Source organism: Littorina saxatilis, linkage group LG17 (genome assembly GCF_037325665.1).
Source record: "Littorina saxatilis isolate snail1 linkage group LG17, US_GU_Lsax_2.0, whole genome shotgun sequence".
NCBI lineage: Eukaryota > Metazoa > Mollusca > Gastropoda > Littorinimorpha > Littorinidae > Littorina > Littorina saxatilis.
Genome location: NC_090261.1, coordinates 38,457,327 through 38,482,845, shown reverse-complemented (window position 1 = coordinate 38,482,845; position 25,519 = coordinate 38,457,327). Strand labels below are relative to the sequence as shown.

Here is a 25,519-nt window from a genome sequence, read left to right as displayed (position 1 = left end):
TATGACCGTGCCCTTGGCCGCTTCTAACTTTTTAACGATGCACCGTCTGTTATGACGCGTCTATATTGTCTACTCCTCTCACTTTTGTCAAGTACCCGGGTTGCACTTTTTCCTGTCAAGCATAATCTCCCCCATTGTTAACCCTAACCTGCAAACGGTGCACCCTCTATTATTACGCATCTGTGTCCAGTGTCCCCTTATGACTCGCTACTTCTAACCGTTTAATTGGGCACCCTCTATAATGACGCTGCTCTGTCCACTCTCCTCTTAGGAAAATCCCCGTTGCCACTTAACTCTTTAACAATGCACCCTCCATTATGACGCGTCTGTGTCCCTCTCTCCTTTTCCCTTGTCAAACAAAACCATCTCTTTTTCAATTTTAACACTGAAACGATGCATCGACTATTATGACGCGTCTGTGTCCACTCTGCTCATTCCGCTGTCAAACACCATCACCACGGCTATTGTCCACTCTCACCTCCTCTCGCCACCAGCTCCTCCGTGTCCGGCCATCACGCTTCGTTTGTCCATCATCCTCGCTTGCCCGCTGTCCGGCCGAGGCTTGTCCCTTGGACCCCCATTATTTCTGCACGTCCAGGCGACAGATTGTAACTGACCATCCGGTTTTGCTCTTTGATCCTGAGGCGTGGGTGGGGTGGGGTGCGGAGAGGGTAGGGCAGGAGAGTGTGTGTGTGTGTGTGTGTGTGTGTGTGTGTGTGTGTGAGAGAGAGAGACAGAGACAGAGAGAGAGAGAGAGACAGAGACAGAGACAGAGAGTGAGAGACAGAGAGACAGGCAGACAGAGATAGAGACAAGACGAGACAGAGACAGAGACAGAGAGAGAGAGAGAGAGACTGAGAGAGAGACTGAGAGAGGCAGAGAGACAGAGAGAGCGAAAGAGAGACAGAGACATATACAGAGACAGAGACTCAGTGAAAAAGAGAGAGGGGCAGTGAAGACGAGCCAGTCAATTACTACGCTGTACCGGACATTGCCGTATCAAACTGTCTGGACCTGCCCTCAGGCGATCCCTCTTATTGACCGAAGCTGACCCTCTCGCTGGTCACTCGCTGACCAGTGGCTCTCCTCACACCACACACACACAGTGGACCGGTCTGAGTCCCTCGTGCACTGAGCGACGGCCGTTGTCCACCAGGCGTTGACCAGTGCCGGACACTCCACCCCCTTTTTCGATTTTTTTCTCCCCCAAGCGTGCTGCACGTGTTTTGGCATTTCTGGAGCGTGGGCAGGTTATTATGGTGCCTAATATTGCATGAGGTAGTCAACACTTCAGCCGGGATAGTCGTTCTTCAGCCCAGAAAAGCTCGGTCAAAGCTGAAGTTTAACTGCCTTTCGAGCTTAACTTCAGTGCAAGTTTGACTATTTTTTGGGAGGTGTGGAAGAGATAATGTGCAAGTGACCACGCTGATTAGGATGGCACTCGCGTTAAACGGATGGTTTGCTCCCCCACGTGTCCATGGTGTCCAGTGTTAACGCCACTGTGTGTGATGAGCGTGAGGATGGTCAGTTTTGTCGGCTACTCTCATGTCCAGTTTGCACCAGACCAGAGGAAATTGAATTCAGTTCCCATTAATCACTGTGGGAATATTCTCTGGGAGCCTCCACGAAAAAGAAAGAACAAAAATACAGTGTCGCGCGCCTACCGCCAAACCGGGAAAGAGTAGCAACAGTCGATTATGTTTGAATAAAATACTCTGTTACTAAAATGACATCCTCTCTCTCTCCATCTTAATGTTTTAGATTTAGCAGGGACAGATTGTAAGACTAAAATCTCCATCCTTGAGTAATAAAGTTCGTTCGTTCGTTCGTTCGTTCTCTCTCTCTCTCTCTCTCCCTCCTCCCCTCTCTCCCTCTTCCCCTCAGTCTCTCCTTCTCTCTCTCTCCCTCTCTCTGTGTGTGTCTCTGTCTGTCTGTCTGTCTGTCTGTCTGTCTCTGTCTCTCTCTCTGTCTCTCTGTCTCTCTCTCTCTCTCTCTCTCTCTCGCGCGCGCGTTGTGTCTCTCAAGAAATAACAACGTGAAGGTGCCGACGGAAGTGTCAACTATGAATTACATGGTTCTTATGTTCTTTTACGAACTTCATTGAATTGAAAGTTTTTAAAGTCAGAAGTCCACAACGACAAAATAAGTCATTGCGGAATGATTTTTTGTCCAATCATCTTGCATGTACCGTACTTTGGAACCTTTCCGGGAAGTAAATGTTAATTTTATTGAATTTTTGAAGTTTTCACTTTTTTTTCATACATGTAATACAAAAATCCGTACACATTGTTTTTTATATTCAGGTTATTTTTGTGCTCATTTTGTAAAGCACAAGAACCTTACAACAAAACTATTTGTTAAAGAAAAAAAAAAGAGAAGCATGTGAACCGTATAAGAAAATCTCCGAGGGAAGTTACATGGAGTTTATTTCTTGAGACATCATGGCAGCGCGCAAAAAGGCAGTTTTGATGAAGCTTATGCTTATGTGTTAGTATGTCTTTTAACTTCTCGTTACTGTCCATCACGAAAAGGGTTTGTGTTCAGAAGTGAAATAAGAACCTGTAACAGAAATATAAAGAGATACCTGCAATGGAAGGTCACCTCTGATGAGAGGACATCTGTATTTAAAGGACACCTTCTGCTGTCCCTTTTTCTAATATTCTGACTAAAAAATACATATTTACCAATGCTATCTTTTTGGACTCATCAAGCAACGCCTAAGCAAAGTCGTCATTTCCTCATTCTCGTTATCACTTGTTAGTTTCTTTGCTTCAAAGATGAATAGGTTAAATTGCTGTTGTCACGTTTCAATATATCACTCAAGGTGATTATGAACCGGTTAATTACTACTAATTAACTAACCACACCACGATCCACTCTCGCAGTCATACAATTAAATAGAGTCAACAAAAGTATAAGTTTCAGACGCCTGTTTATGTATAAACTCTCCACCTCCCTCGAGCCTTCACTCAAAATATGTTCCTTTTACGTTCTCAACACGTAAAAAACCAGTGTTCACTGACAAAATGCCAGTAGTATGTAGAAAATTATAGGAACACGCTGAACCCGTGTAAATATAGTTAAATGAGAATGTTCTGTCCGAAAAGCCCTAGTTCGTGCAGGTGTCACACACCCCACGTTGTCACTACTCCAATGAAATCATAGATACGAAAAGACAACGGTGGTCAACGGGGTGCGTACGACATGGTGCACTTAGCTTTATCTCTGCTGCTGCTGCTTAGCCGGTATGCTGGTTAGTCGGTTCGCTGGTTAGCCGGTCCGCTGGTTAGCCGGTTCGCTGGTTAGCCGGTCCGCTGGTTAGCCGGTCTCCTGGTTAGCCGGTCTCCTGGTTAGCGTAGCCTCAACAGTTCCCGCCAGAGTCAGCCGTGCCGATGTTACGGGAACGTAACGAACGAACGAAACGAACGAACGAAGGAAGGCTCAAAAGCCTATGATTGTAACTCTCAATGGAAGCAAAGTCCGCCTCCTCCCTGGAACAGTCTCTGTTCGTCAACAGTGACCCAAAACGTCCAGAACCCCTTGTCGAATCCTTATGCGAAAGCCATCGCCGACGAAGGAAATGTGACGACTTGTCCTCAGCAAAATACGTGGCAGAGGAAAGGAATAACTTGTGGAAGTTCCCCTAGAGTGCCGAATATGATACTCGGTGAAAAACCATCATACTCTAGTAACTGTGTGTTAGGTCCTTCCCCTTCTGCCGCTGGGTGTCAAGTGTGTCGTCCTTGAGTCTCTGACAGACCACCTAGCCAAATACACGTGACTGACCTTGTCACCAAACCAGTCCAGCTATACACAGTTTTGCCTCCCCAAGCAGGAAAAAGACACGAGAAACTCAATCCCTGAAAATCCCGTGCGCGCTGTCAGCGAAAAAAACCGTCAGCCCTATGACAGCAGAAACCTGCACTGTGAAGCTCGTGCGTTTCAAAACATCCGTGCTCGGGAGCACTGTCAGCAAAAACTCTGCTGTGTCCAATATCACGCACAGGCGCTTTCTATCATACACGACCAAGAACAGGCACTCCACTGAGTGACACTTTCTTGGTCTCTGTCACCCGATCGTGACACACCTCCCCTCTTCAAGACGAAACCTCGGTTTCGCTCACAGTCATGTTCTCCTCTCCAGCCCGAGAGAGAAAGTCAGCTCCAACATTGTTGGCGCCCGGAATGACGCGTACCGTGAATTGGTACGGTTGGAGGATCAACGCCCAGCGCATAAGTCTGGCGTTTGCCAACCTTGCAACCTGAAGATATTGCAGAGGTTGATGGTCTGTTTCCAGACAGAAAGGTCGTCCTCAAGAACGAGCAACCCCTCGTTTCACCCCTGATGACTGCAACCTTCTCTGTCTTCTTGTCTTTGTTCTTCTGGTCTTTGTTCTTCTCCCCGTAGGCTGTCCTCTCTATGTAGGCGCGCAGCAGGTTGGCATGGTACAGGCGTGCTTTCCCGTGCATCATGATCCTGTAGTCGTTCTGGCCCACCCTCGCTGTCACCTCAAAAGGTCCTTGCCACTGCAGTTGTAGCTTGTTGTGTTTGACAGGTAGAAGTAGCAACACCCGTTCTCCAATCTTGAAGCTGCGCGGCCGTGCCTTGCGGTCGAATCCTCGCGCATAACGCTGTGCTGCTCTTCCCAGGTTCTCTTGAGCCAGTTTGCAGGTCTCTTCAATCCTGTTCCTGAGTTCTACGATGTAGGTCGCTGTCGTCTGCACCTCCTCGTCAGCTTCTTCGTCTGTCCAAGCCTGACGCAGGATAGCCATGGGACCGCGTACCTGTCTGCCGTACAACAACTCAAATGGGGAAAAGCCCAAGCTCTCCTGAGGAACCTCGCGGTATGCAAAAAGCAATGCTGGGATGTACCTGTCCCACGTGCGTGGTTTCTCCTGAGCTAGTTTCCTCAGCATGGTCTTCAAGGTGCCATTGAACCTTTCCACCAGTCCGTTGCACTGAGCATGGTAAGGAGTGGTGAAGTGCTGCTCCAGTGATAGCAGTCGTGCTGCCTCCGCCATCACTCCTCCCGTGAACTGCGTGCCTCTGTCGGTGAGTACCTCTGATGGAATTCCCAGCCGGGACCACATAGTAACCAGAGCCTCAGCTACTCGCGTGGCTTCAATCGATTTCAGAGGGATCGCCTCTGGGTATCGAGTAGCGTAGTCCACCATGGTCAAAATGTATCTGTTTCCGTCCTCAGACGCAGGCAAGATGGGCCCGATGATGTCCACTGCCACCCGACGAAAGGGTTCGTCGATGAGCGGCATCTTCTCTAAGGGGACCTTCCTCACCCTTCCTTTGGCAACCACCTTCTGGCACTTATCGCAGGACGCACAGAAACGTCGGACATCCGTGCAGATGCCTGGCCAGTAAAAGTGGCGCCAGACACGATCCGTGGTCTTCTTGGTACCAAGATGACCTCCCAGAATCGAGTCGTGTGCCGTTGCCATGACACCCTCGCGAAACTCGCGAGGCACGACAACCTGTTTGAATGTACCTTCTTGGTTGCTGAACTCACGGTAGAGCAACTTCTTGTCCCTGAGGAACCTTGACCTCCCATGCTTCCCGCTCAGCTTCACCTTCCCCGACTTCGCGTGCTCCCGAGGAGTAGCTAAGGTCGGGTCAGAATCCTGAGCCTTCGCGAGAAGCGCGGGGGTCACGTTCCCCAGGGCAGCTCGTGCAGCAGGTAGGGGTTTGAGAGGTTTGTCCTCTCGCTCCGCCTGTGCCCGCGTGAGCACTGAAATGACGTCGGGAGCCCGATAAACGGGAACCTCCCTGGTGACGCCGTCCACAAACTGGACCCGGTTTCCAATGAGCAGGTCGCATGGAGGATCGTCCATGACGACGGCCACAATGGTCCCCGTGAACAACGGGGTTACGACCTTGATCACTGCCGTGTTCAAGTCGTAAGCGTGAGATGCCTCGGCCATTCTCACCCTGATGCTGTCTCCTGTGTAGGCCATAGCTGGAACTAGACTCGCCCGAACCACTATCATGTCTGCCCCTGTGTCCCGCAGACCTTCGCCCTTCACTCCGTTAACGTAGACGTTGCAGTGGGGCTGGAAATGTTTCCTGGAGCACGGAACGCAGAGTTGTGGAATGGTGCATGAGCTCGTGACGTCCCTTAACTCCTCACTGCCAACGAAATGAACGCCCTTCTGGTCAGCCTGTCTCTTGTGGCAGTCCTTCTTCACGTGGCCCCGCTTGTTGCAGTAGTAACACTGGATGTCAGATCTGGAACTCGATCCCTTGTGTCCCTGATCGTCCTTCCCGTCCTTGGGTCCTGAAGAACCCGAATTTCCCGATTTTCCTGGCCGTGAGCCTGAAGATTTGCCGGAGATCGCCTGGGCGTCCTCGTGCACTCTGATCCAGTCGGCTGCCTCCTGAGTAGTCTTTGGCTGGTGTTCCTGCACGAAGGTCACCACCTCAGGTCGCAGGCTGGACATCAGTTGTTCCATGACAATGAGGTCGGCAAGGTCGTTGACGGTCCAGTCCTTTTCGGCCATCTCCACCCAGCGCCGCAGGTAGAGATTAAGGCGTGCCACAAACTGATGACTCAGCTCGCCGCTCAGTCTCTTGCTGTTACGCAGACGTCGTCTGTAGGCTTCAGCAGTCAGGTTAAAGCGCTGGAGTAACGCCTTCTTAAGTGCCTGATAGTCTCTCGCCTCGTCGTCCTCCAAAGCGTTGTAGAGCTGCAATGCGCGTCCCTTTAAGCAGGTGCTAAGGCGGCTAGCCCACGTGGCCTCTTCCCACTTCTGGTCAGATGCAATGCGCTCAAACCGGCGTAAAAAATCGTCGAGCTCGTCCTTGTCATCGTCGAACGTCGGCAGTCTCGTACGGTCGGCAACAAACGTCGGCGCGCTAGCCTGAGTAAGCGTACCCTTCTCGGCCTGTAGCCTAGCTAGTTCTAGCTGGAGATCGCGATCCGCCTGCTCTTTCTCTTTCCGTTCCTGTCTGTCTCGTTCGGCCTGTCGTTCTTGTCTGTCAAGTTCGGCCTGTCGTTCCCTTTCTTGTCTTGCAAGTTCGTCTTTCTTTTCCTGTCGGTCACGTTCGGCCTGTCGTTCCCTTTCTTGCCTGTCAAGTTCGTCTTTCTCTTTCTTGTCCTGTCGGTCACGTTCGGCCTGTCGTTCGGCCTGTCGTTCCCTTTCTTGTCTGTCTCGTTCATCTTTCTCTTTCCGTTCTTGTCTGTCACGTTCGTCTTGTCGTTCCTGTCTCTCACGTTCGGCCTGTCGTTCTTGTCTGTCAAGCTCTTCTTTTCTCGTCTGTCGCTCTATGTCTTCCTTACGTTCTAACTCCTTGCGCTTAAGCAAACTACGCGCTCTAACGCGTGCGTCTCGCTCTGTCTGTTCCTCGCTACCAGGAGTCTCGAAAGTTAATCTCTTCGTAGGAGATCCCCCTGTAGCCATGGTTAGTTTTAGCAAAGCTTTATTACAAAAGTAAGTCTAACGCAGCTATAGCTAGAACACGCGGTGATGAAAGCGGTGGATACAAAAATCCAGCAACCGAAAAATGCAGAAGAAAAATCCAAACGGTGTAGAACAAAACGCGTAGCCTACTTTATGGCTGCTTTTTGCGGTGAAACAGAGTGTCTCCCACAGCCTTGGTTAGGACAGAAGTCCTCGGACCCTCCCCCCCCAAAATTCCAACAAAGTCAAAATATGGAGAAAAATCCAAGTAAAACAAGACGGTAGAAAAGTAACCTGTTACAGAATGCGAAACAACAATGTAGAGAAAACTGAGTAAAACGAATAACAAATCCGCTAACCCCGCTCAGCTCTCTGCAACGGAAAACCTCTGAACGTACAACAACAAAGATTCACAAACAAAGGAAAGGGAAGTAATCACAGTTAGCGCATACAATAACTCACAAATTACAATTTACATTTCCTGCAAGATGTGAATCGCTTAAGGTGTGGTATATGATCAAAACTATACAAAAAAGGGTAGCACCAAGCAGAAAATAAGTCGAGCACTGACGAGATTATCTGCTCTTAGTTATCCTTAATTGGTGGGTCTTCATCAGTTGGAAATTAACTGAGTAAATCCCGGCTTGGCCCCCACGTGTCACGTTTCAATATATCACTCAAGGTGATTATGAACCGGTTAATTACTACTAATTAACTAACCACACCACGATCCACTCTCGCAGTCATACAATTAAATAGAGTCAACAAAAGTATAAGTTTCAGACGCCTGTTTATGTATAAACTCTCCACCTCCCTCGAGCCTTCACTCAAAATATGTTCCTTTTACGTTCTCAACACGTAAAAAACCAGTGTTCACTGACAAAATGCCAGTAGTATGTAGAAAATTATAGGAACACGCTGAACCCGTGTAAATATAGTTAAATGAGAATGTTCTGTCCGAAAAGCCCTAGTTCGTGCAGGTGTCACACACCCCACGTTGTCACTACTCCAATGAAATCATAGATACGAAAAGACAACGGTGGTCAACGGGGTGCGTACGACATGGTGCACTTAGCTTTATCTCTGCTGCTGCTGCTTAGCCGGTATGCTGGTTAGTCGGTTCGCTGGTTAGCCGGTCCGCTGGTTAGCCGGTTCGCTGGTTAGCCGGTCCGCTGGTTAGCCGGTCTCCTGGTTAGCCGGTCTCCTGGTTAGCGTAGCCTCAACAGTTCCCGCCAGAGTCAGCCGTGCCGATGTTACGGGAACGTAACGAACGAACGAAACGAACGAACGAAGGAAGGCTCAAAAGCCTATGATTGTAACTCTCAATGGAAGCAAAGTCCGCCTCCTCCCTGGAACAGTCTCTGTTCGTCAACAGTGACCCAAAACGTCCAGAACCCCTTGTCGAATCCTTATGCGAAAGCCATCGCCGACGAAGGAAATGTGACGACTTGTCCTCAGCAAAATACGTGGCAGAGGAAAGGAATAACTTGTGGAAGTTCCCCTAGAGTGCCGAATATGATACTCGGTGAAAAACCATCATACTCTAGTAACTGTGTGTTAGGTCCTTCCCCTTCTGCCGCTGGGTGTCAAGTGTGTCGTCCTTGAGTCTCTGACAGACCACCTAGCCAAATACACGTGACTGACCTTGTCACCAAACCAGTCCAGCTATACACAGTTTTGCCTCCCCAAGCAGGAAAAAGACACGAGAAACTCAATCCCTGAATATCCCGTGCGCGCTGTCAGCGAAAAAAACCGTCAGCCCTATGACAGCAGAAACCTGCACTGTGAAGCTCGTGCGTTTCAAAACATCCGTGCTCGGGAGCACTGTCAGCAAAAACTCTGCTGTGTCCAATATCACGCACAGGCGCTTTCTATCATACACGACCAAGAACAGGCACTCCACTGAGTGACACTTTCTTGGTCTCTGTCACCCGATCGTGACAGCTGTGAATGCTTTGTATTGTCATTTAGTAAACATTCCTAAATACAACCACTCTTGGTTTTGTTTTTCCTTCTTCAATGTTTGACATTGAAACGAACGCAGTCTATTACTGTTTTCGATTTACCTATCACGAAAGGACACTTGCAATGGAGGGACAGTTTTGGATTGCCGCAAGGTTGACTGATGTCCTCTCACGGGAGGTACTACTGTCCTTTCTGACATCATGCAAACCTCCTATATACCAGGTGACCTTAATACCAATCCCGCATTGTCTCCCAACCAACCGCCATTTTTCTACCAACCTCCATTTTCTTCACCGATGGCTTTTGTCTCTGTTCTTCAGGTGTAGGTTCTCCAGTAAAGTCCAAGTAATCATTAGTTGGTGGCGAACTGACTGCGTTCGTCTGACAGATTACTGTCTTCAGGTTCTCTCAGAAAGCTAGAAAAGCCCACAGGAGGAACAATACCCCGTATCGGGTTGCTCCTGCCCAATTCGAAACCCTGGACGTAATGAAGCGAAAGTCTTGCTGCCGGAACAGGGGAAAAGAAATTACACGTCTTTTGACGCAAAAATACCCTAACCTGTCACTGGTTGCACGCGGCCGCGGCTGGGTGTCGTGCGAGTCGTTACGTCTTATTACGGGACTCTTAGAGAAACAGTGTCGAATTATCTGCCCGCCATGTCCAGTGTTTGTATAGAGTTTCTGCTTGAAGACAAATGGCAAAGACTGTTGTGACAAATGCGTCACCCGAGATGTGTCTTGTCTTTTTTAAAACTATGTCCTCCGTAAAACTGTTTGCAATGGGTTTTGGAGCCTCTGCTGATTAAAATGAAGAGTATGGCAAGCCAGTGTGGTCAATTGATTTTGGGCTTATAGTTTTATCGGTCTCGAAATTAAAAGTAGCCTAAACAGTCCAAATCTTCGTTGTCATGCCAATGTTTAGTTCCGCTAACCATGTCTCGGTCAATGAATTTAGGCTGTCACATTCAAAGTATCGTCAATTAAATAAGAACGTGTTTGTTCAATCTGACAGCGTGTAACAAATAGAATAGACGCTGGGAGGAAGAAATACACAAGAAGTGTACAACAAAAATTCCACGTAAAAAGTTCTCTGATTTGATACTATTTCACAATCGGCTGTCACATAAATATACCTACTATCAAAGACCAATGAGTTGATTTGCGGAATAGCTGGTGATTGTAAAAAAATCTGTTCACAAATGGCAGCTTTTGGCAGCTTTCGATCATTACATTTTCGACTGAAGTATATTGAATTGTCAGACTTTGATTTTGAAACTAAAAGTGGTTTGACCAGAAGGGCTTACAACTCTGTAGAGCTAAAACTTTTGTCTAATTCATATGAGAAAATGACGGTGATAGCCCAGTATGCTGTTACGAAATGCCTAACTATTGTGTCACAAAGAGTTTTTGAGTATGTGTGTGTGTGTGTGTGTGTGTGTGTGTGTGTGTGAGTGTTTGTGTGAGTGTTTGTGTGTGTGTGTGTGTGAGTTGTAGTCTCTGGAATTAGTGAGGAATACTATCGTCACCAGTAGGAACCATACAATGTAGTTGAGTAGAAAATGTCACTCACCCCAGTGGGCAGCCTGTTGCATGAGCGAATGTATATTGTGAAGTGGTAGGAAGCTGGCAGCTGAGGTTAAAAGCCTGAAATGATTTGTGATTAAATTTTTTTTTAATGTATATTTGCAGGTGCTTTCTACAAGTAGTTCTTCACTCTGGCTGCATGAAGCAACGTACTTCGAGAGTGTGAGGACTGCCATGATAAATTCTTTGCTCTTAGCAACACCAATTTAATAAAATCATGTTTCAACGCTCTCTCCCTCAATGCATTTGTGTGTGTGTGTGTGTGTGTGTGTGTGTGTGTGTGTGTGTGTGTGTGTGTATGCGTGTGTGTTACGCAGCGTCCACGGGAAGGCCTTGATGAGTCAAAATGATGAAGCCATTGGTCTGTTTATATCTGTGTGCAACATTTGGAAAGTTTATTAGTGGTTAGCTTCCACGCCAAATACCGACATTGAGGTGATCATTTGATATCGTTGAGAAAACCTTCTATCCAGGTTTCCCAATTGCTTCGTTTCCGGCCGATTTATGTGGAGCACGTGATGCCAAGGACGACCACGCACGTTGTGAGACGTCATTCGTTAGACCTCAATTGAACATTAACATTCGTGTGTAAGCGTTTATGAGTATGTGTATTTGTGTGTGTGTGGAGAGAGAGAGAGAGAGAGAGAGAGAGAGAGAGAGAGAGAGAGAGAGAGAGAGAGAGAGAGAGCGCGAACTCACTCACTCACTCTATTTTACAAGGATACAAGAGAGAGAGAGAGAGAGAGAGAGAGAGAGAGAGAGAGAGAGAGAGAGAGAGAGAGAGAGAGAGAGAGAGAGAGAGAGAGAGAGAGAGAGAGAGAGAGAGAGAGAGAGAGAGAGAGAGAGAGAGAGAGTCAATTTGGCAATTTTGTGTGCGATAAACGTGTCCAATTCTTTCTGCAAATCTCGCCAAAATGTTTGCAAATAAAGTTGGCTATTTATAGTAGTGAGTAGTTCTGCCCGTTTTGGTGTTTGTTTTTTTACTTTTATTTTAATCAAACAATTGGTCAAAACTTTTGGTGGGGGTATATCTATAATGCGCACAGAGAGACTCACAGACACAGAGATACAAGCTCACAAAGACACACAACGTCACCATAGAGGACAGTTATAAAGTAAACCAAGATGAATCCTGAAGTTGTTTTTTAAATTTTTATTGAGGTCATCCAAGTAGTACTTGTACTGCAGAATATAACAGTCACATAAGAAGAAATGCGTGAAGCTCAAAGAAGCATGATACAAACAGCAAAACTGAACAAAATTGAAATTGAAGAAGAAAACTAACAAACTGAACTGGTTTGTGGAAAATTGAAAAGACAAAAGCAATAAATTTTATGAACCAATCCTGCCTGATGTCATTCAGTAAAACAACAGAAAATGAACTATTTAATTTTAAAATGAGATTTTGTAAACGTCACAGGTAAAACAAAAATAGCAGGTAAAACCAACACAACAATTAAGATGTGGGAAAGAAGTAAGAAGCCATTGAAATATAAAAAAGCAACATTTAATATGCATAACGGAAAAGAATCTCACTGACCTTATCCAATGAAAATGGAAGTAAACAGAAAATACGGCCTTCAAATGAAAAATGATTAAAGTATCATCAAAAAAAAAAAAAAAAAAAAAAAAAAAAAAAACCACACACAATAAAATCCATCTTCCACAGTGTATCTGTGATATATCATATATATACCAAATGGCTGTGTCGTCAGTCAGTACCGAATTATGCAAAACAACTGAACTTTTAGTGTAAATTCGAGCTCCAACTACCGAGTGTAAAACTGAAGTAAACAATTTATTCCCAACCACCTGTAATTCATTTTTCCACCCATTTCGGCATCCTGTACCAATAAATGTGATTAAATTACAACAATTCTGATCATGTGTATGTCTGTTATGTTTGAAATTCAGTATGTTTTGTTTAAAAAATGCGAGAACCCCCCCACAGAACTGATAAGAATTCATTTGAAGAAAATTACAAAATTACAACAAACAAACACTTTCTTTACATCGAGTAGCAATAATGCCTTGTGGCTATTACACTGAAATCTTAATTGTCATCATGGAAAAAGCTCATTCTCCTTTGTGAAAATTAGGTATGACGGAAAAAACAAGTTTTCTTCATGTGATATCTTCACCCAATTCGTTCGATAAACAAGACTTTTGATAATCTCATCTGGGCAATGTATTTGGGAAACGTTCGCTAGTGGTCACAATGTTGAAAGAATATTTTCTTCACAGACAGAAAATCGAAATTGTGTGTATTTAATTAACATTGTCAGGTAACAGAAACACGCATTTGCACATTATAAAGTATTTGTTTCGTGCTCTTTCCGAAGTCAACGCAAAGTCTGCGGCATATAATATCTGTGTCGTATCTTATACTTTTTGTCTATCCCCTCTGTGTCAGATATAAGCAAATATTAAATGTGTGGCCAAAAACGTTTAAGTCTGTACCAAATTGTGCATGATAAACGTTTTATATTGCGTTCATTCAAGAACACATTTATGCAACATTCTAAGCACAATACTAATAATTTATCCTTATCTGATTTTGTCAGTTAAATGCCATCCCGTAGAGAAAAAAGGCAACAAGAGACAATATAAAATCCAACAACTAAACAATATTCGGTTGATTATGTTACAGACACGCTCCACATAACAATTGTCAAAATGTCCTCAAACGTTCTGCCCAAAAGATCTTCTTTTTGGTCAAAATCTGGTGTATTCTGCTGTAGTGAATATAACTGTCACTAACACAGTTGGATTATTATGCTAGTTTGAAAAAAAAGACCGTCGGATTGTATACTTTCTAAATGACAAATAATAACGTACTAACAAAGAAATGCAGCCTTGCAACCATGAATAAGATGCACTGTCAGAGACATCCAATTCCATGAATGGCATTATAGCCAATTAAAGTGAATGAATCTGTGTGTGTGTGTGTGTGTGTGTGTGTGTGTGTGTGTGTGTGTGTGTGTGTGTGTGTGTGTGTGTGTGTTCATAACCATACCGAAAAAATAAAATCTGCAGTGGGCATAAACAAGGCAACCAAATAATCCAAATTATACATATCATTCAAACACATGATTGAAAATACAAAATGTATCATTGTATGGCACTCAAAATGTTCATAGAAATAATGAAGAAAACAGAATAATAATGGAGAGAAAAGGTTCAAAACCGTTTGGATGAAAATAGAAAAGTCATTTGTTTCAAGCGAAGAAACATGCAATGCAAAAATAGTATACCCCAGGGAGAGACGACTGCCCACTTGTTTAGTACATAAAACCACCAACACAGTTAGGAGCTAACACAACAAAGTACTAACAATATAGTATATGTATATATATGCTCTTCAAAATATAAAATAGTGCCTTCCTTTTCGTATTTCAATCTCCATAATTTGCTTGCATACCTATTTCACGCAGAAATGATTAATGTTTTGCTAATGCAAAAAAAGGGAATTTTCAACAACAACAAAAGAAAAAGAAAAAACGATAGTGTTGTTAAATTTATTTTCATTTCTTCCTGGTTTGCACAGTGCAAAACAAACCATGCCATCACATTTGTACCTGGATTTCTTCACCTTTGCTTTTTGACATTTGACTTGAACAACTAAAATGACTTCATGATATATCTGAATACTCAATCCCAAGCAATTCTATCTCATTTCCCCCAAGAAAGTGCACGTAAGGCATCTTCTCATCAACTGCTTGTACCAATATATTGTCCGCTAACGCGAGCACGTTATGTCCAAACCCTGTCCTGGTAGCAGAAGTGACCCTATTTTCACAATTTGGATGTAAGCATTTTCGATCATTAACTCTTCAAAACTCCGGTGAGAACCCTAAATTCGCAGGCTCTTATCCTAGCATATAACCACGTCATGTCCCAAATAGACACTAGTTCTGGGGAAAGGAAAAAAGAAGTTAGCATAGCAGCAGGCTCTTTGTTTTCAATCTCCCAATAATTTTACCCATGTACATATTCTAAAAGCAAGTAAACCCAGGACTAACAAAGTTCACCTTATAGACTGTAATTCCGTTGTAGATCAATCTCTCAAGGCGTAACAGACACGTTAAAATCAGGTGTTGTAACCTCCCTTGTCTGTTACCGCTCCCGAATAACATTTCGATAGAATTTGTTTGTGGGAAACAGGAAAATAAATCCCTGCGCCTTGAATATGTGCGCGATATAAATTGCATCAAATAAAAAAAATAAAATAAAAAAATAAATCCCTGCGCTTAGAACTGTACCCACGGAATACGCGCGATATAAGCCTCATATTGATTGATTGATTGATTGATAATTCACCGCTTTTCATCAGTACGATATCAGTCGTTATCAGCCCTACACAACTTTCACAAGAGTACTGAAGCGTTGCATTATTTTAGGTTTTTGTTGGGCGCTTTTTATGCTTCAAGATTATCACCCTAGGATATATACAAACAGGTGAGAATTATTATTGGGGTAAACAAAAGGAACTCGTAACGTTTCTCCATCTCTTAAGATATACTTCGATCGTGCATTTCTTACAGTAAAATAAAAAGAAGGAAAAAGCAAAACCAACTTAACATGATGAATTAAAAAATATCATCTGCATGATGCAAGCAAGCAAAACATATTCACAGACCTTCCATTCAAGCGTGATTATTATTCATTATTATAGATGTGCGTGGAAAGTGTTACGTTCAACATTTCAAACTGGATATGGCACCAAAGTTTCACGTCAAAAGACTCAGTCAAGGAGAGCTTCTGCAGCGCACTCCTGCCCTCAATGTTCTTTCCCCACTGGACATGCATCGCACGACAGCCAGGAAATACTATGCAATAAATACAATATTGCACTTTGACAACTACATAAAAAGGTCATTCTCGTCGACCTTTTTGTGTGTATTTTTTGCAAATTGTATGTAATATATACGTCAATATAAATCAAGAATTAAAAAAACAAATAAAAAAAAAACAAGTTCTGTTGTCAGTCTCCTTCGCCTAGAGCAGCAACATATTGTCCATGACCGCCAACAGAATGAAACAATAATATAAAGATGCAGATACGTATAACTCATACATAAGAGCTGTATGCAGACAACTGAGGCAAGAAAAAAAACTGTTGGGGGAAACAGCTCCTTTGTACTTCTAAAGAACCCCTTTAGCTGCCTTTTATGCACACATGATAGAACACAGCCCTCGTGTAAATGATGGTGTTATTCAGTTTTCGCCCCGAACCCCCCCCCCCCCCCGTCTCTCTCTTCTTTACCTCCCCAAAATGGTGGAGATGTTGTAGTTTTGTTAGCATTATGCGTTTCCGTGGCCAGTACTTTTAAACCAACCCGGAGTAACGACTAAGAATTGCATACAAAAAAGGTTTTGAAAATTGTGGTGTTTCATTTCTCCAGTCTGTAGGTATAGTTTTTGCTGTGAAACAGAAACTGTACGTTTAATAAACAGCCATAAGTCAGTGTTTCACATAACAAGATATAACATTCCATGGTGTAACTCTTTGAAAAACAACTCCTCTTGTATTTTTGATCTCCTTATTAAACAAGAAAATTCTAAAAAAAACGCCTTCAGAACGAAAATTCTTGTAATCCGCTTGACTTGTGTATTTCCCTCTCAACTCTGTCTGTTGAAAATGTTGCATAAGAAAGACATGGAAGTCCCAAACACGGATATAAGTCACAATTGTTGGTATTATATCTTCGGCTGTGTGATATATTTCAACCCACTAACATTATGCCGCTTAGGTAATATTGGAATATATCGCCTGTATCTGCAAATGTTTATTTTCACAGTCCGCTGCCACATAGAGTTATTAGAGAGAGAGAAAGAGAACAAAAGGTTTACATGAACCCACCAATCATTGAACACTTCAGTTGTGTAATATCATTTTTGTTATCCTTTAAGTGGTAGTATCACATTTACAAGACCAGTTTCAGCATAGTCCAGGGCCAACAGTTCTTCTTTTTTATGTTCCAAATACCCCCTTATGTTTTCTTTACAACTTCATAAATGTTTTACACTGAACAACATAAAATGCCACACAGGCGTATCCACGCCATTTCAAACAGAAATCGCACAGAACTGGAAGGATGGTATTTTGCTCCATGCAAGAAGTGAAAACAATTATGAATAATTATGATAAGTCAATTTGTATACGACAGCATACAATGTGCGATGTCTAGAGAAATGGCTCAGAGAGATCTAAGATGTGTTTATTACTGTACACAACCACCGCACAAAACGCACACATCACTTTTGACAAAGTACAGATGCGGAAAAAGATTCATTTTTCTGTTTGTTTGTTGCTGTTCTTTTTTCTCTCTCGCGTTATTGCAACTTTTGTATTGTGAAATTTGGCACTTTATCACTGGAAAAAAAAGAGAAAAATAACCGGTGAAAACAAAAACCAGTGCTAAAAACATTAATTTTGACATTTTTGCATACTGGGTTTTGTCAAAAGTGTTGTGTTCGCTTCGTGAATGCTGCCTGGACGATTTCGATATTACACATCAATTTTAAAATAAACGTCCTTGAACAAATTACGAAAAGTGGAACAAAAGAATACATTTTTTTAACACTCTAGTAACTGCTTCCACGAGAAAATCAGTCTCTTGCTAGAAAACTTATAAGGAGGGAAAGTAAAGCAGCAACAAAGATAAATCTAAACGATTCTCAACGTGGGTTCGGCATGTTATAGGGGTGTACCAAGGAACACATTTTATCAGTAAAACAATCAACAGACATGAGTAAATCTTCATCATACACCTATATTTGTCTACTCGCACAGAACGTGGGTAAAAAGGCTGTAAAATATATATATGGCGCAGTCTGAATGGCAGCTGAATTCAAATAGGGGAGGTGGCGGAGGAGGAGGAAGCTTATACCAGCTTTATTATTGGCCCACATGTGATGTAAGAAAATACTGCGAGTGCTAGTAGAATTGTTATTATGGCACACGGGCACTCTTTACAACCGTGACAGCTCTCGAGATTGTGAACGACTTGATTCGACATTTGATGGCAACTTTTTAAGGCGGGGATGGGGGAAGGGGGGGGGGGGTTGGGAAGAGGGGGTGTCGTGTTTTTGCAACAGTACCTGTCAAACGAAATGCTGTCATCCCCGACCTTTTGCCTGTACACATTTGCACGAATGAATACAAAAGCAAAAGGATAAACCAAGAATTAGAAAATTTTGCAGGTTTTGAATGAAAGCCCGTGTCAATCAGACTTTTTGTCTTCAATTATAAACAACCGATTGTAATTTAACCTAAATTTCAGTTACCACCCTGAATGACAGGGATTAATCAGTTATATTTCTCCTCTCCTGATGCATTACACCCATCCGTTAGTGTCATTTAAAATATTGTTTTGCTACACTCTCCAATACAATTTGAACTCTTAAGCCAAAAAGCATAAATATTTTCTTCTTGAGACGACTGAAACTGTTTTGCCCAGATACTTTGGGGGAAAAAAAACCTCATTCAACGCAAATGTAACAAAATACTTCTTAAGCCGGATGCTCAAAGCGCAAAAGAACAATGGAATGAAAATGGTTAAACAAGCAGTAATTAAAACCTAAGTGGAGATTCCGTATTAACGCAGCATGCTTTTAGTCTGTTTTAGTATACTTGTAAAACAAACATAAAAAATTAAACTGTATCAACGTACTGTCAATTTAGTATATAGTCTGCGTGATTATAACAATCGAATGGCACGTCATTTCAACGTTTATAACTATCAATGTAGAATAAACAAATCCCAAATAAGAGCTTTACACGTTTAGGAAGCAAAACGTTTTTATGGCAAACAAATGATAAAATTGACACGTGAAATGATTCACAATTAGGCAGATTTTGAGACATTAAAAGAACACATCAGATATCTATAGATGAAAGAAAACAACAACAACAAAATGTATTTACAACTCACACACGTATCTTTGAAGGAAACCATGAACAAAGAAAAAGGGGAACTATTTTTTTTGGGGGGTGGGGGGTGGGGGTGGGGGCAAGGGGTATATGATACATCATGGATAGGACAAGACACTTGAACATGAAATCTCATATAAAAATTTGTTGCCTTATACATACAATATGGTTATAGCCGATAACGAAAAGTGTGAGGCACTATGGCACTAGAATTCAGTGTACGTTCAACACAAGCCGTCTCTAAAATTCTTAGAAAAGTTACATGAGCACCAAAGTTACGTACAATACAAAACAAATGTAATAAACTTCATCGTATAATACATTTTCCAAACAGCCCTCCTAGCAACGTTTTTGTCCATGGCACCGTGTAGAAGAATGCACGGGTACAAACTGATATATTTTTGCAGGTGTGTGTGTGTGTGTGTGTGTGTGTGTGTGTGTGTGTGTATGAAGTATATGTAGTGTGGATTATTGCTACGCGGTAAGCGTGTGTGTCTTGGGTACACAATTCATGTTCCCAAACCTGAAACATTTCTCCTTATTTTTTCTGTCTGCGCTTCACTTGTAAAATTAAGTTGTTGGTTTTATTTAGAAATCGCAATAAAAATACAACATGCAACAACGACTTGCAAAATTAACTAACATGAAAATTAACTAACATGAAAACAAGACTTTTTCTATTCACACCAAGCCTGTCTTGCCCTCCTTCGTTGGTCTGTTAAAGTTCAAAAAAGAAAAAAAGTAATAATTATTAGGCTTGCCATGGCTTTGGAAAACAACGGTTCAATCGAGGAACATCGGAAACAAACAAGCAAAAAAAGGTGAGCTACAAGATTCTATCATTACTACAAAAGTAATACCTGTGCGTTTTCAATTCTTGATACATGCATCCGCTGAGTTAACTGTCAAAACTGTCTATAATAATGTGTAAAAAAAATAAAAAATAATAATGTGTCTCTAGTATCTGAGTTAAATATGAACACTCTGTCAAAAAGAGAAAAAAAATAATCATGCAAAACTACTGCCCACAAGAATGACGGATGAGCAAAATAATATGGAGTTTCTGCCATTTTCTCTCTTCACCGGTAAAACTTAGTAGATGATCTTCCCTTCCTCTCGTAATGCAACTCTCCTTCTTCATATTCTAAAGCCCATACTCCGCCGCGTAAATGTTGTATACAGAAGCATCGAAAAACCAGGCCGGTAAAACAGAACAGTGGTTTAAAAAAAAATCAATACAGTGCAAACCACGTACTACCAGCAACAAGCCACACAAGATGTTCTCTTCAACGCTAAAACCTGAAGGAGTGACACAAGTCTAGATAAGACTACTCCAAAAAGACAACAGCAAAAAACAGGAACAAGAACTGTTCAACCGGTTAGCGTTAATTCACTCCACACACACTCACACTTTGCCTTGAGGGGTAGGCAGCCACACAGAAATATCTGAGTATTATCAGAGTAGCTTTGTACACACAGAACAAACAAACAAACCAACACTTGTTTATGTACAAAGACACACAACTGCTTACAGAATATTTTTCTTCCGATAACACAGATTCCAGGAGAGAAAAAAAACCCAGAGAGGCATACATTTCCTTCTTAGAACATTAATTTATACTGGACTTGCATCTAATATTAGTAATTTTCAACCGCATCTGGAAATTAGTGAAAACCTCTGAGCAAGAACTGTTTTGCGTTCAAAAACAAAAACATACCACGACAAAAAACACTCTCAACATGTCATAAACTAAGAATATCAAACTCCTCTCACACGTGTACCTGTACAGTATATTTCGATTCGTTGCAGAGGTTGGACATCTTCGGGATGCCCTTAGAATTGTTTGAAACAAAAGTACACAAACTGACGAGCTGCTTAACGGTCGAACGACTCTTACGATGCAGAACAACGGTTTTCTCTTTTAAGACGTAGTTCAAGAATGCAGGTAATGTCGGTTATTGTTTTTATGTTGAGGACTCTCAAGAAGTCTCTGCAAAAAGTACGCCTTCTATTGTTTAAATCCCCTGCTGAAAGGGTTCTCTCATATGTTTTCACACAACAGGGAGGGTAGTATGGCCAAGGGAGAATCGACGAGAAATAAAGTCCACTACGTTTTTAACAAATCTATGTACATTTTGTCTCAAGAGCTGAACCTCGATTCCCCAAGAGATATGGCTGAATATGGCACACTAAGTTGAATATATATATATATATATGAATCCTTTTCCATGACGTACGAAGACTTCTCAAAACGGGGGAGAAACTGCCCAAAAGAAAAGCAAAAGCAAAACGTGTGTCGTGTCTCTAACAGGACAAGGAAGCTTGAGTTACATAAGGGCACTGCATATATTTGTACCAGCCGTTTGCTGCGAGTCTATACACCACAGGTCTGGCCAAAAGAACGTCCAATGAAGTCTGACACATTGTCTTTGCATTGAAGGTATTGATATCAATTATATTTTCACATCATAAATTAGTGTTATGAATTATGTCGTGAGCACAACGTTTGCTTGTTCACCTCCATCTTTTTTCTCTCGATTCACAAATCTGAATATAAAAAGAAGAGTAACCACAACCTGTTTTTTGCGTATTTTCGGTTTCATTTACATGTTATTGAAGTATATAGAGATTTATTTCACTTCTGTCATATGGCACTGTGAGTGTTTCCTCAGTATAGCAACTTGTAAGGTGTTCCAGTCGGAGTCACTCAAGAAAAGTACAATTCAGATCTGGGTTTGGCTGAATCAAATCAATGGCACAAACATGAGTTACCAGCGCTTTGAGGCTGGCTCAGTTCGGGAAAAGTTTCCATGCTGCAACGAATCTTATCTCCCACGCTGCAATGAATCCTGCTCCTTTGATCAGGCAGAGAGAAGGCTCACGGTACGGTCTTTGCCATCACTGTATCTGCGAGCGCAGGGCAAGGAGAGAGTCCGGAGTGTTCATGGGGCTCTTGTCCACGGTCAGCGCCATCGGCAGAGCCTGAGCTTCGTGAGGACTGGGGGAACGCTTGTCTAGAGCCAGAGACATGGGCTCCTCCCCTCCACCCGGGGTGGGGTTGGACAGGCTGGGGGGTGAGGAGCTGTTGTTGGAGTTCTCCTGGTCCATCATACAAGGCAGGGAGGAGGAATCCAGCATATTCACTTGCCCACCCACCTGCTCGGCCAGGATGCGGGCGTTGCGGCTCTCCACGCACTTTCGCATGTGCTTCTCCAGCGTGCTGGGCACGGAGAAAGGCATGGCGCAGAACTTGCACTTGAAGACGTCCTTGCCGAGCCGGCCGTGGGTCTTCATGTGGCGGGTCAGCTTGGAGGACTGGGCGCAGGCGTAGTTGCACAGCTCGCACTTGTAGGGTTTCTCGCCCGTGTGTGAGCGCCTGTGCACCGTCAGGTTGCTGCAGTTCTTGAAGATCTTGCCACAGAACTCGCAGGTGTCGTTGCGGCGGCTCTCCTTGCGGGGCAGGACAGAGCCCCCGTTGCTGGCGGTGAGCAGAGAGGCGGAGCTGGGTCCGGGCTTGGAGATGGACGTGAGGCCAGACATGCTGGCCGGCACCTTTAAGGCACTGTCGCTGACGGGCAGGCTGCTGGGGCTGAACCCATTGTGCGGGTTCTCTCGGCTAAAGTCCGCCGCGATGGCAAACGGGGGAGGAAAGCCAGGGAAGGATGGACGCAGACCGTAAGGTCCATCAGGTTGCAGCCATCGGCCAAAGCCCGGCCTGAAGAAGCTGGCTGCGGGTACCCCTTCCAACACCCCCATTTCACCAGGCTCTCGCTTGATGGACTTGTTTCCCAGCAGGTCGGTCTTCCCCAGGTAAAGCCCGCTGCCTGATCGCTTGGGGCTACGCTCGTTCTCATCCTCGCCGTTCTCCTTGCTGGTCAGGTCATGGCCTTTCTCCTTGTGGTACTTCTCGGCCAGAGCAGCCTGGAAGGCGTCGTTGTAGGGCTGGATACAGTTGAGGCCGCTGTTCTTCATCACCTCACTGATCAGGCTGGCAGAGTGGCTGCGCTTGGTGGGGGTAGGGACACGCTCGTTGTCTGGGGACCCCGCCTGGCTGTGGCTGCGACCGTCTCTCCCTTGTCCCTCCAGTTCGTCCTTCACAGAGCTCTCATCGTTGCTCTCCGCGCCGCTTTCGTAATCTCCGTCAGTGAAGTCTCCCTCCATGTCCTCTTCCTCCTCATCGTCATCATCGTCATCCAGATCGTCGTCATCATCGTCGTCATCGTTGTTGCGCGTTGAGTCAGGCGTGCTGCTGGTGGAGCGGACGCTGCCATCAGATGACGCGGTGTTGGAGGTGAGCGAGGCGTTGCGAGGGCCGGGGTGTGAAGAGTGGGTCTTCATGTGCCGCTTCAGCTTGCTCTGCTGCGTGCAGGCGTGGGGGCACAGCGGGCACTTGAAGGGCTTCTCGCCCGTGTGGGAGCGCCGATGCACGATCAGGTTGCTCTGGAAGCGGAACATCTTGCCGCAGAACTCGCACGACTTTAACTTGCTGGGCAATGTTGAGGACAACGATGAGGATGATCTTAGGGCCGGGGACTGCTGCTCCTGCCGGCTCCCCTTCTCCTTCTCCTCCCGCTCCCTGCTGTGATCATGGCTGCCCGTGCTCTCCTTGCCGCTGCCAACGCTGTCCCTCCCTCCTCGCGGCTCACGGGCGTTAGGCTGCAGTGGCGTAAGGACGGGAGGGGTGAAGGGGGCTGAGGAAAGAGGGGAGATGAGACCTGGCGGCAGGGTGGTGTTGGCAAGCTGCTTCAGGCGCTGCGAATAGATCTGCGACTCCAGCGTGGACATAGGGCGGGAACGGTCAAAGGCGGCGTGAGCAGCAAAGTGCTGCTCCAAGCTGGTAGGGATGGCCACCCCAACCCCCGGGTTGCCACCCAAGTGGGTAGGACGCAGGCCTCTGTAGTGCTCTAAGAAGTCCAGAGGCAGCTGCAGCTCGTGATGTCTGGGATAAGGCCCCGTAGGCATTCGGCCGTCCAAAGGCATGCGGAAAGGGGTGAAGGGGTTGATGGGGGTGGCCGGGAAAGGAGATCCTGGACCGCTCCCTACCGAAGACGGGGGAGTTCGATGCTCTGTGCTAGGACGGGGTGACGGGGTGGACATGTCCGGGGTGTGCCTGCTGGGTGGATGGGCGTGGGAGTGGGAGCGCTGGTGAGCTGGCTGGGGCTGGGGGCTGGGCTGCTGATGGTGACTGGTGGGCGGAGTGGGAGTGCTGGCGCCCACGTTGTAGATCTTCATGCCATGCTCCTTCTGCGCGTGCTGCAGCAGGGCCCATGCTGAGCTCAATGTCGTCCGGCACGCCTCGCACACAAATTTGGACGGTTCTGAAACACATAAGGGAAACAGGCTGGTTTTGAATGCTTCAACATACCCCACCTACGTCATACAGGCAAACACATGACAGGTTTTTTTTCAGGCATAGAAACACTTTAAAGAACCATCTCAACCGAAGTAAGAACCATCATTCCAAACCGAACAGGCAAAGTGCGAGGGAAATCGTCATTGTTGTTTGGAGACAGCATACGCTTGGCTATACCAATCTACCACAGCATACTCTACATAGAGAAACAAAGTAGACACTGAGAAGAAAAAAAACCCAACAACAACCAACAACACATTAAAGTCACAAATATAGCAACGCAACTATATTTTGCTCATCTCATGTTCAGTTTTCAGAAGAATGGTATACAGCACTTCGCATTTCGTCTTTGATAATGTTTTTGCGCCTAATTGGCTGGATCCAATAAGACTGGTATGCCGCAATTCACGTTTCATCTCCAATGATTACTCACACTAAAATTAGCATTAGGATTAGCGCAGTTTCTATTTGAGGTAGATTAAGCATAATTTGGGAAGCGGAGAGGGGGGGGGGTTGGGTGTGTGGGTGAGGGGTGTGGGGGGTGAGTGGTTGCATGGTTAGATGGCTTGGTGGCGCAAGACACTGACAAACAAGCATCCCCTGCCTGTTATCAGCGTCCTTGATAGCGCAGCTGTAAGAACGCATCAACACCTGCATGGTGTAAAGGGAAGCCAAGAAAACTTTTTGGCCATGCTTATATTTGCCACAAACAACGGGATAAAAACACTCAGTATTTATCACCCTCAATTAGTTAATCACGACAAAAACGGGGCAAAACGAAAAACAGAAAAAAAGAGCAGGCCATTATGCCATCGTTAGCTGGTGTAAGTTTACCAGGGAGAAGTATATGGGTGTGGTCAGACGATACTTCAATAACCCGAGGTAAGAAACTTTCCCGTATGATGATTCCATAACGGCTTCTGAAGCTATAATGCATTTACCTAGTGCGTTTGAACTTTAGAAAATCTAGTTCAAAGATATCGTATTTGTTTCTTGATGGTGCGCTCTCCACGTCATGTAATGACTTCTTCGCTGTCTTCTCAGTTCTGTATTGATCTAACTTTTATTTTACTGAGCGAATTACTGGTAAGTTTTATTACGCATTGCCACCAGCGCTTGAATTGTGTATGTGAAATCTGATACACTTTCTTCCATTCCAGACATCGTTTACCTCCGTCATTCGGAAACCAAAAATGGTCGTTGCGGCGTGATTCCTTTGAATGAAACAAGCTAATAATTTCCCAAGACGTGACACTGCCACCTTTCGTTA

General features: G+C 44.5%; 1 protein-coding gene across 1 annotated transcript in view; it reads right to left on the bottom strand.

Annotated features, from left to right (window-relative positions):
- Nucleotides 1-12,097: 12,097 nt before the first annotated feature.
- Nucleotides 12,098-25,519, bottom strand: part of LOC138952215 (B-cell lymphoma/leukemia 11A-like) — a 35,030-nt gene continuing 21,608 nt past the window's right edge. The window contains exon 2 of the mRNA XM_070323819.1: nt 12,098-24,214. Within this exon, the coding sequence (XP_070179920.1) occupies nt 21,795-24,214 (2,420 nt within the window). The 3' untranslated portion in view covers nt 12,098-21,794. The remainder of the gene's footprint in view (nt 24,215-25,519) is intronic.